At 56.6% G+C, this 18,225-nt stretch overlaps 2 protein-coding genes across 2 annotated transcripts; one reads left to right on the top strand and one right to left on the bottom strand.

The window, feature by feature from the left end:
• Positions 1 to 718: 718 nt before the first annotated feature.
• Positions 719 to 5,438, bottom strand: Dnajc22 (DnaJ (Hsp40) homolog, subfamily C, member 22). The gene is given in 7 exon segments (XM_013505629.1): positions 719 to 1,584; positions 1,586 to 1,786; positions 1,788 to 1,950; positions 1,953 to 2,112; positions 2,114 to 2,262; positions 2,265 to 2,449; positions 5,185 to 5,438. Coding segments are annotated over 6 exon segments (882 nt in total). The 5' UTR covers positions 2,326 to 2,449; positions 5,185 to 5,438; the 3' UTR covers positions 719 to 1,436.
• An 8,320-nt stretch (positions 5,439 to 13,758) lies between these two features.
• LOC102017684 (complement C1q-like protein 4) lies at positions 13,759 to 17,513 on the top strand. The gene is given in 6 exon segments (XM_005415350.1): positions 13,759 to 13,889; positions 13,891 to 13,946; positions 13,949 to 14,004; positions 14,006 to 14,072; positions 14,075 to 14,271; positions 16,678 to 17,513. Coding segments are annotated over 6 exon segments (687 nt in total). The 3' UTR covers positions 16,858 to 17,513.
• The last annotated feature ends 712 nt before the right edge of the window (positions 17,514 to 18,225 follow it).

The following is an 18,225-nucleotide window of genomic DNA, read 5'->3' as shown; positions in this document are numbered from 1 at the left end:
CTGTGGAAGTTTCAGTCCATACTCAGCTGGATCCAAGGCAGGGTGGCACATGGCAGAGGGCAACTGTTCATGGCGGCAGAAAACAGCAAAAGTGACCAGAGCAGAAGGGGAGGAGTAGCAACAAGCGGACTCTTTCTCTCTCTTACCTATGCAAACTATCTGCCCCAGGGTGGGTGTAGCACTCAGACCCATAATTCCAGCATTGGACCATGGATCAATCATAAACTCTAAAAGCCCATCCCATGACTGCATGAGGCTTTGGGGGGACATCCAGACACACGCCATAACACAGGGTATTTTTTATTTTTGGTACCAGGAATTGATGACAAGACCTTGTGCTTGCCAGGCAAGTTACTATACCACTGAGCTAAATCCCCGACCCTTTTGAGACAGGGTTTTGCTATGTAGTTCAGGCTGGCCTTGAACTAACTATGTGGCCCATTATGGATGTGTGCCATGCCCAGCCAATAGTCCCAAAGCAGAAACACCCCATAAATTTAACAGGATGAATAAACTGTGGCAAAGTCCTAAAGTAGGATACTACAAACAATGAAAATAGACTATTTACAATTGTATGCAAGTATGAACAAACTTTACAATGTTAAATGAAAGACAGATACAAAAGAATATATACTGGTCACTGGGCATAATGGTGCACACCTGTAATCTCAGCATTTGGCAGGCTGAGGCAGGAGGCTCACATGCCAGCTTGGGCCACAAAGTGAGTTGAAGACCAGCCTGAACTACATAGCAAGACCCTGTCTCAAAAAAAACTACCACACAAACACACTATATATACTGGTTGATTCTACTTATAGTATCTGCTGTTCAAGAATGGACAAAATCTGAGCAAGGCCCTGGGTTCAATCCCCTAACACTAGAAAAAAAAAAAAAAAAAAAAGAAAGGGCAAAACTAATCTATAGTGGTAGGCTGGGAGTGGAGATGTAACTGGGCAGTGGAGCGACCCCCTAGTATGGGGGAGATCTTAGGGTTAACACCCAGCACACACGCAGGCACACAATCTATAGTGAGGGAAGTCAGAATAGAAGTTACCTCTAAGGGGAATACAGACTGGAAGGAACATGAAAGGAGCTTTTCAGTGCTGGAAATGTTTCATACCTTGGTGTGCATGGTGAATACATAAAATCGGTGTATGTTATACATGCCACATCTCAAGATCCATACACATATATTTCTCCCTCTCACCATCAGTGTCTGTACTTCACCCATTGTGCACAGAAGTGCGAAGAGGCCAGGACTCACTTCTGGGACCTGGCCAGTAGAAATGAGAATGGCACTTCTGCACGGGGGACACCAGCTCCAACAAGGCCCTTCCTTACCCCAGAGCTGTCCCAGGCAGCAAGGAGAAAGAAGAAAGCCTCACCTGGTAAGCCAGCTGATGCTTCTTATCCTTTTTGTTTGTTTGTCTTTTTCTTCAGGTACCAGGAATCGAACTCATGATCTTGTGCTTACCAGGCAGGCGCTTTGCCGCTGAGCTAAATCCCCAGCCCCAGTGATGCTTCTTATCCTGAAAGCTGTTAAGACACTCATAGAACTTCTACCATTCTGGAAGCTGCTGTGAGGCCAGGATCCCCAACCAGGAGCCACCAGATACACAAAGGCGGGAGGATGCACTCGAGGAGGTGGTCACGAAGGGAGAAGAAGCTGAACCAACTCAAGAAGGAGCCAGGGGTTTCTGCCACATAGTTGAAGGTGGCTGCTGTGTTACACAGGGCACTGCATGCCATCGGGCCTGTGAAAGCGAGGTAAGTCAAGCTCAGGGCAGAGCCGCACACTGAGAGTTTCCCACTCTGTTGAGGGTTTGTATCTGTGATGCTTCTGGGCTGTGATGCTGGCAGCCAAGCGGATGGGCAGAATGGCTACAGGGCAGCCATAGCAGATAGGGGAAGTAAGGAATACCACGCCTAGAGTGCTCTTAAAGTCTGAGATCTGTTGTCAACAGCAGCCACCAGCAAGACGCCTACGCCAACTGACAGGGGGAGGCCTACAATGTACATAGTGGCCTTGGGGGAAAGACTGATCAGGGCAAAACAGATGCCCATTATCATCTGACTTTCAAAGCAAATGAGACTCAGAGGGGGGCGGGGTCCACTCTCCCATCTTCTGCTTCTGCCTCTGGGCCCTGTTGGCTTGAGCTACAAATCTTGGGAGCTTCCAGAACTCCCAGAACCAACCTAGCCCACCACCCCCTAGGCTAAGCATCCACAGCAGGGCCTGGTTGTCCCTTTCCAGGTATAGAGGTGGAGGCTGAAAAGGCCCCCTACAGCCCAGAGAAGATAGGTCACCGGGAGCCTCTCAGCCATTGTCTAGGTTAGGAGCCTCAGAACAAATCCAGCGGCGCTTGACATTGCTTTGCTCAAAGTGCAGAAATCTCAGGGTCCTCTGTGAGAATCATGGCCAGAATATCCCCAGAGTTATCCTTAGACCCTGAAATACAGGGGAAAAAATAGAATTTTAAGACTACATCCAAGTCCAAACACAGTAACCATTTCCCTTTCCAATAAAAGTCAAATCCAGATCTCTCTGTCATTGAAATGCTGGTTGTCCCCAGCTCTTGCTCCAGCGCCTTCGTCCTCCTCTTTACAGGTATACTGGATTCAGATTTAGGAAAGAATTCTTAAAATCTTTCCTTTGGGAAACTGATCGCTCGGTGCTGGGCGTTTACATTGCACCCCTCCCTTCAGACACTGGCCTGGAAGGACTCCTGGGGGAGCGACAGGGAAGGGCTGAGTGGGATCCCCGTTCCAAGGTTCTCAAACGTTTTGAAAACGCCCTGTCTCACGCCAGCCCCTTCACTCCTCCAGGGCTGCTCTCAGTCACCTGACCCAGGTTTTAGTCCCTTTCCGGCCTGCCCATCTCTCCAGGCCACGCATTTTAGCACAGGTCAAACTAGAAAGGCATCCTGAATTCCTTCCACTTCAACATTCTGGAAAACGTTTTGATCTAGACCTGAGCGCCCGGCACCTCCAACCCCTCCTTCCGAGGCCGGCTTGGAATGCCTCTAAGGCGGCTGGACAGATCCTCAGAACCAGATGCCAATCGAGCCGGCCCACCCGGCCCTCCGCGGGGCGTGGATGCGGCCCAGCCCAGGCTGCCACCCCGGGGAGAGCGGCCAGGCCTGGCCCGCGCTCCGCGCCGCGGTGGGGCAGCCCTCTCCCTACCCACCGGGTCCCGACGGCCTCTCGCACTCAGCTCCCAGGTCCACCCAAGTGGACTTTGTCTCTCTGTGTCCGCTGGGTCACGGAAGCCAGGCCTCTCCGGCGCAGCCCACCCCAAGTGCCTCGCGGCCCACTTCCCGCCCTGCCCCTCTAGACCTCTGCAGGGCGGGTTTCCCTCGGCCTCGGCTGCCATCCTGCCCCACGTGGGCAGGCGCGCCCCCTGCAGCGCGACGCTGTGACCACCAGATGGTGCTGCCGAGTACGGCGGGCCGAGCCCGGCGGAGGCCCAGGCGCATCTTGTCGCCAGGCGCCGGCGCAGCGGCCCAGAGCGATTCCTACCGGAGGCTGTCGGGCAGGAGCAAGGTCCCCGTCCCAGCTGTGGGCCTAAAATTAAGAAAAAAAAAAATCCTTGATGGCCTCTCCATACCGCTACAAAAGGGGGCTGCGCCGTCGGGTCCGGCCTTGGCTGCCCTTCCCGAGGGCCTCACACGGTCCCACTTCCAGTTCCTAAGGCAGAGACACCCACCGACAAGGAAGCAGGGGGGTACCCCGCTCGAGTGTGCCGCCCCGCCCCGCCTCGGGCCTTCCGCGAGCGGACTCCTTATCCGGACCTAAGCCGGGAGAGCCCCTGCCTCCTTTGTCCCGGGCTCCAGTCCTGGGTTCAGGGCGTGACCTTGGCTAAGTCACGCAGCTTCTTGGGCCTCGATTTCCCCCACTGCAGAGGAGCGGCTAGGACCCCACGATCTCCGAGGCTAGACCTGAGGGCGGGGCGAGCCCAGCGGGCCTCCGGCGGTTCCCCCAGTAGTAGACAGCGCGCCTCTGTTCCCAAGTCCCTGCCCCAGCCCCTGCCGCGCAGGAGGGAACAAGCGGCTCCTTACCAGGCCTGCGCCGGCCTGCAGCGGGCCCTAGGCTGGGAGGGGCCGCCGGCTGGGGGCTGCGGGCGACAGCACAGCGCGCTGAATAATGAATGAGACTTAATTGGGCCCGCAGTGTGCGGCGGCGCGCTAAGCTGGGCAAACAGCGCGGGCGGCAGCCGCTGCCCTGGACAAACAAACTCGCTCGGGCGCGGGGAGCGGGATGGGCACCGCGGCGGCGGGAGGGGAACGGCAGGGCGCAGCGCGCAGCTGGCTCGCGGGAGGGCCCCGGGAGGGCCGGGCTGCGCTGGCGTCGCAGGGCGCAGAGCGGGCGGAGGGGCTCAGGGCTCGTTTGTGCCTTGAGGATCGGGGAGCGAGAGAAGCGGACTGTGCAGGGAGAGCCTGGGTCCCAAGGGCAACGTAAGCGCGAAGAAAAGATGGAGAAATGAGTGGAGGGCGGAGGGGAGAGGGCGAAGTGAGCGGGGAAAAGCGCACCGGGGAGGGCAGCGGGGTGGGGAGCGGGAGAAGAGCTGTTACCGAGAGGAAAGGAAAGAGCGATGGAGAAACAAGCGAATGCGAGCGCGAGGGGCCGGGGCAAGAGCAACTGGAGCGGAGTCAAGGGGAGGGGTAGGAGGTGACCAGAATGAGAACGAAGGGGCGGCGGGCCGGCGAGAGACGCCCCTGCCCGCGCTCCCGCCCTAGAGCTTTCGCCAGCCGCCCGCACTCACTTTGTCACAATTACGGGGCCGTCACTCGGCCAGGATTGTTTTCCCAAAATTGTTGCTCTATGTACTGGTGCGAGGTGGCAGGTGGGGAGATCTGACAAGCTGAGCAGGGAGGGAGGGTCTGAGCCGCGGTGGGGGGCGCGCTGGTGTATTTATCCGCCACTGGACCAGGTTGGCTGGGTAGAACACAGAGACCCGTGCAGGGATTCCGGTTGCTACCTCAGCCTTGTGGCTCATCTCGCTTTTTACCTTCCCGCTCCCTCTCGGCCTCTGCTGCCTTGATTTCCCCAGCAGAGCGCGACAAGGACTGGAGGCCCAGGGGCGGAGGCTGCTCCAACTGCGGGAACTTCCTCGTTCACCCCGTTCTAGCCTGGTCTTTCCGACCTGGACAACTGGGCTCACCCTGCAATCTTCCAGGCTCTCACCTCTGCTAGGTTTGGGTCGCTTCCAGCCCCGCGCTCTTTGATGTTCCAGGCCACCTCGCTGTCCCTCAATTCTGCAAACATCTGTTGCGCGCCCACCGAGGGCCAAAGCTGCGCCAGCCTCCCCCTTGGCCTCGCGCGCCGCCCGCCCCTTCCCGGGCGGCCCGGCCTGTCGCCTCCGTGACAGCCGCCGCCGAAGCCTGGGCCCCGCGGGAGCGGCCGGAGAGGAGCCGCCGCATGGCTGGCTCCGACACCGACCTCCCCGGCGGCTCCAGGGGCAACGGAGGGTGGCAGCCGCTGAAGCGAGACCGGAGCAGGCCAGGAGAGTTGTCAGGGCTAAGCGGGGGAGGGGAGAGGCCCTGGCCAGGCTTCCCTCGGGTTCTCTAAAGCCTGCTGTTCTCATTCTGTCACCCTCGGGTCCCGCCCGACCCCGACCCTCGAGCCCAGGACGCAGAAGTCTCCCTGCGCCCCCTCCCCCAGTCCGGGTGATTTACACTCGAGCTCCGCACAGCGGCCGCTTCCCAATCAGGAATATCGACCCCAGGCGGGGCCCTCGGGCCTCATCGATCCCTCTAAGGCTCGGGATTTAAAAATGTCAAATTTGCCTTTTCCAGGCGGGCAGAGGGGGTGGAGGTAGGAGGAGATCCGCTTAGAGGGGAGACGGGCAGCGGGCATCGACCAGGCGCGCTTGTGCCCGGAATGAGAAGCGATCCGGGCGTGCTGGGCCCTGAAGTGGTCTGTCCATGTTTCAGTTAGCAATTGCCTATTGATTGGGCCAAGAAGGAAGCCCCTGCTCCCTCTGCCACAACCACCATCGTGGTTACACAGGGTATTCCTAGAAGGTGGAGCCCCAAGAGGAATAAAGACGCCCCCAAAATGTAGGGAGAGAAAATTGGAAGAGAGCTCTAAAAGTGAAAGTATGCAGGCACAAAGATGGGGAGAAGAGACAAAGGTATGAAGAACCCAAGGGTAGCCCAGCTCTCAGAGCAAAGGCAAAGGGGAGTTGCCTTAAAATCTCGCTAAATAAAACAAAGGTCAGAGACCTAGAGCTGCTTCATCTCTGTTCTGTAGGCCCAGGAGATTCAGAACTGAGAATGTGAGCAGACTTAACTTCTTGATGGTCTGAGAATGAAGGAGAAGAGTGGAAGCAAAGCCAGATGAAGAACGAGAGGCATCAGGGAGAAAAATTACAACCCTAAAACCAGCTGAACCTGAAATCCAAAAGGTCAGGGTCCCGGCATCCGCTACTCTACCCCTAAATGAGGAGCACTGCCTTGGAGAACTGAAGGTCTGCCCCTCCCATTCCTGAGCACCAGACAGGTGTCCGTCCAGCATCTACCTTCTCCCTGGAGACTAGGTGGGCTGGGGCTCACATCTTATACTGGGGACTATGTGCATTGGGCTATGAGGAACTCGGAGTCATCACTCCCCCACCCCAGGATTTCACACCTGGATCTTTGAGGGGAGGGGAAACCCACTACTCTCCATGCTTGGGAAGAGATGCGGTGGACGCAGCAGAAGGGAGTAGTTGTCCTGACCAGCGCTTTCACAGTTAACTTATGTCACATGCCCCTCAGTCGCATACCTCAGCTGTCACCATGTGCACTGCCATTTCCTCCAGAACTGGAGACAGAGCTGACAGCAAGCTGGGAAGGGGGCTGTCGCTCAGGGAGGGGTGGTGGCTCATCCTCAGACACCCGAAGCTCACACATCCACTGACAAAATCAGGCTGACACGTCCCTGGCACGTGGTCAATGATCCCATCGCAGATACACACCTAGTAAGCCCTCCCTCGGGCACTATTTCTGTGTGAACAATGACAAAATTCCTCTGAGCTCACGCCCAAGAGCCTAGTCTTAAGGCCTATCCATACCCTTTCTTGACATCTCACGCTTTAATTGCTTAACCTTAGGAGGTTTCTGTCCCCCCCCGCGCCTACTTCCCTAATTCTGCAATCAGGGCGAGTTTCAACGACTGGAAGGCTAAGCGCGAGGAAGTCAAGTGCCAGGGTCGAGGTGAAGAAACGGGAGCAGACAGCGAAGAGGGAATGTTAAACGCTCCCTTACTCCCCCCCCTGTCCCCCTCCCCACGTCCACCCGCGGCCCGCCCGGCCCTCCGCCGCCTGTCAGCTGAGTAATGAATGCGCGCTCGGGGCCCTGCGCCCGCCCCCCCCCCCCCCGGGGGTTCCCCCCGCCCCCCCCCCCCCCCCCCGGGTCGTTCATCACTGCCAGCACCGCCTGCCTCTGCCTCCCGCCAGGAGGGCTGTGCAGCCGGGGCTCCGAGAGCCCCTCTCCCAACATCTCGACCACTAATTGTCAGATTGAGATGTTGATTTGTCAGCTGGGAGCTAGCGCCAAAGAATCAGCCGTAAAACCTGGACTCCTTGAACTTCCTTTAGACCCCTCTCAGATTCTCCCGGACTTGCAGCTTTTCTCGCTTTGAGGTGGATGGGTTGGATTTCATTCAAGAGACCGGGGATTAGAACCGAAGCGTCGTTCTGCTCCAACAGGAGGCGCGCCAGGCTACAGACCCTCAGTTTCCCGAAGAGGGACGTTCCTGGGCTTCGGCCCCGCGCTCGGAGTAGGCCCGAAGGCGTTCCCTTCTCTCCAGCCTCGCAGCAGGAGGCGCCCCGGGCCGCGATCCCGGCTTCCCCGTGGGCAGGCACCGCCCGCGCGCCCTCAGGCCCCTCGGGTCGCCTGGGCCCAGGCCCCTTCCCCCCTTCTCCCGGCGCCTCGGGTCTCCTTCCCCGCACTCTCGAAGGAAGCCCACCTGCTGCAGGTCTGCCCTCGCCCCGCCCTGGGCGCCCTGCCCAAGGCTGCAGCCCCAGCCCCACCCTCTCCCGCCCAGAGCTCCCCGGGCGGCCGGGTGAGTGACGGGCGGCGGGTGATTATGCGGAAGGGGGAGCGGGGTGCGCCGCGGGCGGCAGCGCTGACCCTTCACATTTCCGATCCGCCGGGACCCTCATCCATCCGAAGCTGCTCTTTGTCTGGCCGCCTAATTGCCGGCGGACAGGATGGATGGCGGGACCGACAGCCGCGGAATCCCTAATAAAGGCCGCGGCCGCGGGGGAGGGAGCGTGGGAGGGAGGGGGAGCAAGAGGGAAGGGCTGGAAGGAGATGGGAGGAAGTGCCGGGGCCACCGCTGGCTGCGAGGCTGCACGCGGCGCGCCCCGAAGCCCGCCCAGGGTGCTAGTCGAGGAGTGCGGGGTCAGGTCTTGTCCGCGGTGCTGTGGGGCCGTTCTGTCTGCGGCTGGTCAGAGCAGGGTACAGCACGAGGGGCCCCAGCCAGAAAGAGCATCCTGGGGCCTATCCCACTTAGCCAAACCCTGGAAACTTGGAGGTTGACACCACCTCCTGGGCTCTTGGCTCTCACTAGCCTGTGCTCTTCCCTCGGCTCGCCCTACCCCTCATCTCACCTGTCGGTCTCCCATTGCGGCATCCAATAACGCTCCGGAGAAATGAGGGATCTGACAGCAGTCTGTGTAGCCAATAGCCACATTTCATTACCCAGAGGCTGGAGTTCAAGCTCGGTGGGACGAGGCAGACGCAAAGGAAAGAGGAAAAGGAGGTGAGGACGGAAGCGGATGGAGGAAATCAGCTCTCTGGCTTGACAAGAACCTTGGACGCAGTCTCCACTCACTCTCTGGGGTGCTGGGAGCCCGTTCTTACCCCGGGGGTCCCTGATGTAACCCTTTGAACCCAAGGCCACCAGGAGCTGCTGGACCAGGCGCACGGGCTGAGGAGTGGGAGGCCCTGGTCCTGGCATTGCACCCTGGCTCTGGCCCCAAGGCGGAGGCGCATAAACTCCACAAGGAGACAAAATGTGCAGAGGTTCTTGGGCCACCACTGTTTCCCCATTCTCTGGGGAAACAGACAACTGATTTCAGCCCCTTGAGCAAATTTTCTTCTAGCTCACTTCATTTTCTGTGCCTTCTTTTTCTGTGCTTCTTTCTCCTCATCTAACTGAACAGTTCTCTGCAGAGAACTTTGGTCTTCCCGTTAGTCAATGTTAAGCCCTGTTGGAGGTCAGAGTTGATAGCATTGGGTGGGTTGGGACACTTGGAGCCTGCCCTGTTGGCCTCATACATACAGTTTCCTCTGAGACCCCATTAAGTCTCACTTTACACTCCTGTCGTGATCTCTCTCTCTCTGCCAGTGCCTCAGGCACCGTTTGTCTCTTTTCCAGGGCTCTGGGAAAGAAGCCAAGCTATCAAAACTCCAATTCTAGGATCATCCCTTACAGGGTGAGATTCGACAAGCCATTTCCCCTTTTCTAGGCCCCAGTTTCCTTATCTATAAAATGGAAACGTTTTCACCTCTCAGGAATGTTATAAAGACACATGTTAAAAGCCCTAAAATACAATACTCAATGATGTTATTTCCCTTTCCATGCAATCTGATGGCCTCTCAAGTGGACCAAGTTCTCTTTTCTGGTGTCAGGTAACCCAGGCTACTTCCAGCTGTATGTGACCTCTGGTAAGTAGAGCATAGCAGTAGGGGAGAACCACACTGGGGCTGGTTCTGGAGGAGGACAGAGAATGCAAGGGGGAAACGTGCTTCCTTAGATCTTCATGGAACACCAGCCAGCTGGTTCCTCTTTCTTACAGATGAGGGAACAGGCTTGTGCAATCTTCCATTCTGTGAGCTCTTTATTTATTGTCTTTTCAGCCCCCTTCTTTCCTTGAGGGGACTGGGGTCAATCACAAGAAGGATAAGAGAGCTGAATGTGTAATCTCAGTATGCACTCAGGTGGCTGAGGCAGGAGGATTGCTGTGAGAAGTTAGCTTGGGTTACATAGTTGAGTTCAAGGCCAGTCCGAATTATATAACAAGACTTTGTCTTTTTAAAAAAAAAGAGAAGGAACAAAAAAGAGAACCTTCAAGGAGCTAGTATCTCTCTGCTAGACTTCATAAAATTTTAACACGAAAACTTCCGCAGAATCGAAGACACATATCACATGCAAATAATATGCAAATCACATAACTAATCGAAAGTCTGGTCCTCAAAACTCTGACATACACCTGGCTATAGGCCTGGGGGAAATTCTGGGGAGATCTTGGGTTCTGGGACTGGTGGCAATGCATTCCACTTAGGGTCAGGTCATGGAGTTAAGATTCATTTTAGGATTGGAGAGAAATAAATGTATTGTATCCTTTGGGATCTGGGGCAGAGTTCATACATAATCAAGGGAGAGATTAATTCAGGATTCAAACTAGGTATGATTTCAAACAGGAGCACCTAGGGAACTGTTAAAGTGATCCTCAGCTATCCCCTATCAATACTGGCCCTATGTCCACAGCCTCTTTTTTTATTTTATTTTTTGGTACCCATGGCCTCTTCATCCTGCACCACACCCTTCTCTACCTAATTCTATTCCTAAACACACCACCACCCCAAGGCTCCCAGTTTGGCTACAAGGAGAGCTCTGGGTAAATTGTCCTGGACCCCAGCATTCCCTCTTGGTTTCTGGCCTCTGGAGCACTGGCTGGTCTTAGCCCTACCCAGGTCCCTCCTCCAAGGAATGTGACAGCTGCAGGGGAAGCAGTAAGGACCTGGTGAGCTGGCAGCTTCATTCCAAAGCGTGGGGAAAGAGCAACAGAACATGAATAAATTCATGGAGCTGGCCCCTCAGCTCCCTGTGAGCCAAGCCTGCTCCCCCCACCACACACTCTGCTGCAGCCGACCACTGGCAGCCCTGCTGGTCACTACCACTCACAGCCTGAGCTGGGCATGGGAGGAGAAGGGAAGCTCCAGTCTAGAGAAGAGACCTGGTACCTGAAAGGGGCTGAGGTGAGGGGCTCAAAAAGGCGTGCTGGAGTTAGGATGAGTGAGCTGGGGAGCAGAGCTGGGCAGAAAGGGCCTCTACTGAGTGGAGGGGGGCAGGGCTAAGGAGGAAAAAGAGGGGTGGCAGCACTTGGGGTAGATGGGGGCTGAGGCTCGGGTAGGGGAGGCTGGTGGGAGCCAGGCCTGCTCTCTCTAACCCATCCATCATCCAGCCTGGGGGAGCAGATCTGGAATTAGACATGCATGGGGCCGACACGGCCCTCAACCCCCCGAGGAAGACAAATGGAGACAAAGACCTTGAATAAAATTTGTATTTATGGTTGGAGCAGGAGGCCCCTCCCCCTACTGACCGCCAATCCTTTCTCTCCCAACCCTTTCAGCCAGGCAGGGACTTCTAACCCAGACACTGACCCAGCCTCAGAGAGCTCAGTCTCCCCGCACCATTACGGGAAGAGAGTGCAGGAGTACAGGAACTGAGAGAGGAGAAAATCATCTTGTACCCAACAACCCCACCCTGGTGTGCCTTGCGCTCCATTTTACACAACATACTGCGCACACCACACTCCTGGTTTACCCTCGTCATTCAGGGCCCTTTGGTGTTGCCACCTCATGGTCTCCAGACATCTCCACTGTCACCTGTCTAGAGCCCCTTGTCCAAGCCTCCAGTCTCGATCCACAAGAAGGTGGAGCCAATAGTTTTCTACCCAGACCCTGCCAAATCAAAGCTGGCCTTCCTTCTTGGTCACCCACAAAGACAGTCACAGGAAGGTGTTTAGCACCTAATCTGTATTTCAGTTGTATTAATTTGCATAACCAACCAAACACCCGTTATGTGGGCTGCAACTTTCCTGGGTTTTGTCTAAGGGCACACACGTGGGGGGAGGTGGCCTGGGCAGCGACTTCTGGGGCTGGAAGCCTCCAGGATGAGGGCAAGTGAGACAAGAGCTGCCTTGGACTCCCTTTCTTCCTGGGAGCCCCCTACTCCTCAGTCCTGACCTGGGAGAAATGGCATTTATGATCCCAAATATAGGGAGCAAGAGGAGGATAAATACAAATACTTCTCTTCAAACAGCTCTCACACACACATATACAAAGACAACACACAATTCACAATCCCACTCACCCAGGGACACACAAGGCCAGGGTCCCGGGGCCACCTCCACCCTTTCCAGCACACTGTCACAGAGCACAGGCCCAGACTCTGCCGCTAGGCTGGCAGAACCGCCCCGCCTCTCTTCCCCACAGTTGATATGTCACATTGGAGTCCGAACACGGACCTGGGTGTCTCTCTGCAGCGCGCCATTTACATTTCTCTCTGGATCTGTCAACCTGTCGCGGCTCCTGTCTCTCTCTCTCAGTCTCTGTCTCTCCCTCTCCCCCTGTGGGGCTGTCAGTTAGTCTCTTTTCGTAGCTTTGTCTCTGTCTCTGCGTCTCTATCTGGCTGTCTCTTTGATTTCTCTGTCGCTCCTTCTCTGCTTTTCTGTCCATTTCTTGCTTGCTCCCCAGGCTTCTCTCTCTCTCCTTCCCTCTCTCCCTCCCCCACCGCGCGCGCGCGTGCACACACACACACACACACACACACACACTCTCTCTCTCTCTCTCTCTCTCTCTTTACACCCCCAAACCTAGGGGCTGGGTTTGGGGGCAGGAAATCTGCCTTTTCCAGTTCAGGCCAACAAGTATCCGTTAAACCTTTCACTGTGTTACTCAGTACTCTGTTCGATCACGCAGGGCGAATTTCCATCTTTTCTCTCCCTCTTGTTTTGTCTTCTGTTTGTGAGCTCCCCCTGTTTAGCAATTCACCTGTCTTCTCTGTATCTTGACCTCTGTTTATCCTATCGCTGATTCTGGCTTCCTCTGGGCTCTGAGAATGCCAAACTTCGGGTAGAGGTTGAAAGTAAGTAAGGTGGCAGCCGCGAGTCCCCCCAGAACCTTCACAGGCCGCAGGAAACCCGGAGGCCGGGACCCCGAGTCGGTGGGGGTGGGGGGCTGAAGGGGGCTGCAAGGCCCGCCCCGCCCCCGCGCTTCCACGTCTGGGCGCCAGGGGTCGCTCGGGCTCCGGCCGCTTATAGTGGCTCCCGCCGCGCGGCGACTCACATCACCCGCACTGCCGCCCCGGTAGGAAGGGGAGGAAGGTTAGGGACTCAGAGAGGAAAAGCGCTTGCAGGAGACAGACGCCGGGCCAAGGCTCCCGCACGGGCTGCGGCCGCGGCTGGGGGAGCAAGGCGGGCCAGGGCTCCGCAAGAGCCAGAGCGCACAGCCCCGAGGAGGTCGCGTCTAGTGGGCGCCGCCCCCGGCCCCGAGCCTGGGACGTCCAGCGTGCGGGAGGCCCCATTCCTGCGGGGAGCGGTCGGTGTGGGAAGCCTGGGGCCTCGGCACCGCCATCTGAGAGAAAGCAGGCGCTCAGAGGGCGGGCATCCGTGACCTGTGAGAAAGCAGCCGTCCAAGAAGCCGCGATCCCGGGTGCCCGGGACATTAGGACTGCGTGGTAGGGTAACAGGATCACGGGCTCTGAGCCGGCAGCGTTGCAGCTGGCCCAGCCCGCGGGGGACCTCTGCCTCGACGGGCGGTTGGGGAACGGCGCCCCTGTGGCGGAAGCCCCCAAAGGCAGGGGGCCGGGCGCAGCTATTGAGGTGACGCAGACCCAGGCCGGAGCCCGGCCACTGTCCACTGGGCCCGTGGAGAGCCCCAGGCCTCCGCCGCCACTGTGCCCAAAAGTGAAGAGGACTTGCTGGCTCTGGCCGTGTCGCTGAGCCGCCGTAAGCGGGTGGCGGGCGCGGCCGTCGGGGTGGCCATGGTGCTTCTGCTGCTGGTGGCCATCCCGCTGCTGGTGCAGAGCTTGCGCGGGCCGGCGCACTATGAGATGCTGGGCCACTGCTGCACGGTGTGTGATGCACAGGCCTGAGGCCCGGGACCCAATGGCACGCCCGCCAGGTGCCAACGGAGAGGTGAGCTGGCGCCGAAAGGCAGGCCTGCGAGGGCCTCTGGGACCCCAGGCCTCAGAGGGTCCCTGGGAGAGCCAGGCAGGCCAGGGCCTCCGCGGCCCTCCACGCGCAGGCCCGGATGGTGCCGCGCCCCCTGCCGGCCACGTGCTTGGAATTGCCTTCTATGTGGGCTGTGGCGGCCTCACCAGGGTTATGAGGGGCTGCGCTTTGACTATGTGGTGACCGGTGTGGGCAATGCTTAGGAGGCGCCCAGTGGCAAGTTCACCTGCCCCATGCCGGGCGTCTACTTCTTCGCTTACCATGTGCTCATGCGCGGCGGCGATGGCACCAGCATGTGGGCAGATCTGATGAAGAATGGACAGGTGAGATGCCCCTCTCCCACCTAGCCCCAGATTCTCCACTGGGAGCTTCCTAAATCGCTCAGCACTCATCCCACAGCCCCAGCTCCTTCCCCGAAACAGCGTCAGTAAATCCAAGAGCGAAAGGCAGCCAAGGGCTAATAAATAACTTTATTTAGCCAAACTGGAATTGGGGGCCAGAGAAAGATCACCTGCTCAGGGTCTCACAGAGCATTAGGAATGGTACCTGAACTAGAACTCACGATTTAAAGCAGCTTCGACCTCCCATTACAACTTAAGGCAGCCGTGTTGTCCTACCAGGTAGCCCCCTTTTTACTCCTATTCTGAGCTTCCTTCTCTCTGAGGGGCAGTCTTCCTGGCCTTTGGGTTTCCCAGCCCTGGTTTGAGGTGAGCTACCTGGAATCTATCTGGCTCTTTTGAATCAGGATAGAGCCCACTTGTCAGGCAGTCACCGGTCAGTAGGCAACCCCCACGTGGAGAAATTGAGCTTGGATTTTCAAGGAAAAGGTAAAAATAGAAATTTGCCCACTGGTAGGCAGTGGTCCTGTTGTTCACCCCAGATCATGGGGCCAATTCTAGGCTATTCCTTGTTCTCCGATAGCACTGAGCCTTGCAGGCATGGCTGGGAAATGGTCTGACAGTTCAGGGGCCAGTGAGGGGATGGAAGAAACAGATTTGGAGGGAGAGTGGGGCAAAGCACGGGGAGGACCAAGACCTTGGATTGTGGCCTGGTCCACAGTCCTCACATCATTCCTTAGCAACCTTGAAGCCTCCAGGTTCTCCTGCTTGCTGCCCCTGCAGGCAGTCATTTTTCCCTGGTTTGGGGATAGCCCCAAGGACTCAGCTGGAGACACACATGTAGGGGGAGGCCTCTGGTGTGTGTGTGGCGGGGAGCTGCCTGGATGATGCAGGCCAGATGGGGAGGTTGGGGCTGAGCAGTGACCTCTGAATGCCCCACCGGAGTAGGGGCTGGAGGGGTGACCTGGGTGCACCGAGCCTATTCCTTGGAGTTCTGTCTGAGCTCTGGGCCCAGATTTGCCACAACACCCTTCTGTATTAAGGAGGCCACCTCTTGCACCTGCTTTGGGGCCTCCTCCCAACAGAATCTCCCCAGAAAGTGGAAGAAAGCAAGTAAGAGTTCCTGTGTGGAACCCCTCTATGGGGGTGAGATAGTGTCTATGTGGAAGGAAGTGTGAGTGTGTGTGATTAGAGTGTGTCTGGGTGGGGAGGGTGAAGGTGTAAGTAGCATGGTGGTGTAGACGCGCAGGTGGCACAGAGTAGGCATGCTTGGTTTATGCCGTTTGTCTGGGAGGAGGCCCAGGGCCAAGTATGTATTTAGAGTGTGTTGGATCTAGAGGGAGCGGGACCGTGCTGTTCCCACTCTGTATTCCATCCTCCACACAGGCGCTGCGGCCCTGGGGATGGTAAATAATGATTAGAATAATGATGAATAATTAATGAGTTAATAACCAGCCCCAGTGGGATAGGAAGAGGGGGGCTGAGGAGGGAGCTCACAGCCTGTGGTAACTGCTACAAGGCCAGAGGGGGAAGGCAGGGTTCCCTCTTTCAGCAGACCACTCCCACATCGAACACCAGCAGGTGCTCCACTCAGAAATGGGCACCCCAGAGGCCAGAGCCTTGACCCTGCATGCTGTGGCTCACACAGATGCACCTATGACCCAGCCTAAGTTTAGGACTTAGTAGAGGTCCCACTGCGCACAGAATCTTAAAAATTATCCTACAGGTTTTATTTCAGTTTATTTTTGGCCTGTTTTGGAGACAGTCTATGTAGTCCAAGCTGGTCTTAAAGTACGTAGCCCAGGCTGGCCTTGAACTCATAGCAGTCTCCCTGCCTCAGCATCTGGAGTGCTGGGATCACAGGCATAGGCCATCACACCCAGCTCTAATTTTTATATTTATTTATTTATTTATGTATTTGTTTTTGTCTTTGAGACAGGGTTTTGCTATGTAGTTCAGGCTGGCCTTGAGCTCACTTTGTAGCCCAGGCTAGTCTGGAACTCACAAAATCCTCCTGCCTCAGCCTCCTGAGTGCTAGGATTACAGGCATGCACCACCACGCCCGGCTTTAATTTTTAAATGAGAATAATCATAGCAAACCCTCTATAACAGCCACTGTTATGAACACACCCCACATGTAGCAACCCATTTAATCCTAACAACCTGATGAGGTAGATTCTACTGTTACCTGCCCCATTTTATGGCGCAGATTGGGGTCCAGAGGAGTCCTGGCATGTGCCTCTGAGTTGCACCGCTAGTGCATAGCAGAGCTGCTCAGGCTCTCCTACGTTCATCTTGTCCTTCCCAGTACCACAGCCTGACCTCTCTGAGGCCTCCCAGGTCACCCTAGCTCCACTCGGCATGAGTAGGTCCTTTCCTCTCACTTGCTAGGTCCGGGCCAGCGCCATTGCTCAGGATGCGGACCAGAACTATGACTACGCCAGCAACAGCGTCATTCTGCACCTTGATGTGGGTGACGAGGTTTTCATCAAGCTCGATGGCGGGAAGGTGCACGGAGGCAACACCAACAAGTATAGCACCTTCTCGGGCTTCATCATCTACCCGGACTGAGCCAACTGGGCCGGGCACCATCCCCCGCACCGTCAGCCTTGCTCCCCTTTCGCTCCAGTCCTTGTTCACTTCCTGCCGGCCCCGCCCAAGGCGACGACCCATCCCTTGTGAACCTGGGGGACCCACCTGCTCCTGAGGCAGCCAAAGGGCGGACGCTTAGGGTTCTAGGGTACCGGCTGGGAAGCTGAGGGGCCAGCGGGAGGAAGAGCCAGCAAGGCCCTTGGCAAGGCCCACATCTGCAAGAAGCGAGGCAAAGCCAGACCAGAACGGCGGAGGTCCAGACCCACTCCTCTGCCTGGACCTGGGAAGCAGCTTCACTAGCCTGGGCTCAGAGGCCCAGAAACTGGAAGGCATACCATGGTGGCTTAGGAGGCAAAGAATACAAACTTGCAGCCAGTATAGGCGAGAAGAGACACTAGATTGGGGTAGGCACTGGTCCTCGGTTATGAAAATTTTCTCTCGTTGTCCCTTGCTCCCTCATATCCCTTTTCAGGCTCCAGGCTCCAGCCTTGACAGCCTTCTTGTGAACTGGAGGTATTGGTGAATTCTTTCCTAGCATTTAAATTCATTCTGTACAGTCGCCATTCCACTCTTTCGGGCCTAGGCCTCAGGGCTATAGCTGCTGTTACCTCTTCCAATAAAATGAGGTTGGGGGACCCTGTGTGGCTGCCTTAACTTGGTACACAGAGTGGGGGGAAAAGTTTCCTCAACCTCCAGAAAGGACTCCCACCCTGCCTGTCAGTCTGCCACAGGCAAAATTTAGTTACCACTGGCAATGCCAGGGAAGGAGGGCAGCCTAGGCTTCTCTGCTGTGGGTGGAAGTACCCACTCCAGGGGAGCCCCAGACCTCCCTCTATAAGTGAGAGGGACACTAACCACAGTGACACTAACAAGGGAAGATCCCAGAGGTCTGACTCTGGGCCCTGCCATTCTGCCTAGTGCAGAGAGAGGGCTGTGTAGCAGAGCTGGGGGTTTTCCATTTGTTTTGGGGATGGGGTTTCACATTGCCCAGGCTGACTTCTATTTTTTTGTTTGTTTGTTTGTTTGTTTTTTTCCGGTACGGGGAATCAAATTCACGACCTCTCACTTGCCAGGCAGGCGCTGTTCTGTTGAGCTAAATCCCCAGCTCCCAGGCTGACTTCTTTTTTCCTCCTCCTCCTTTTTTTTTTCCCCCAGGCTGACTTCTAACTCCTAGGCTCAACTGACCCTCTTACCCCAGCCTTGGCCTCAGCCTGCAAGTGGTTGGGAATACAGATGTGTACCATCATGCCAGTGGGGAGTTGTAGGAGAGGAGCTCTAGGGGATGAGAAACTGATCTCAAGGCTCAGGAAGGCGCAGAGACCCCATAATTGAGCCCAACCCACTTGG

This window comes from Chinchilla lanigera, unplaced genomic scaffold, assembly GCF_000276665.1.
Source record: "Chinchilla lanigera isolate Chin_1 unplaced genomic scaffold, ChiLan1.0 scaffold00099, whole genome shotgun sequence".
NCBI classification, from domain to species: Eukaryota; Metazoa; Chordata; class Mammalia; order Rodentia; family Chinchillidae; genus Chinchilla; species Chinchilla lanigera.
Note: the sequence above shows the minus strand (reverse complement) of the source record. Positions and strands in the feature narration are given on the sequence as shown.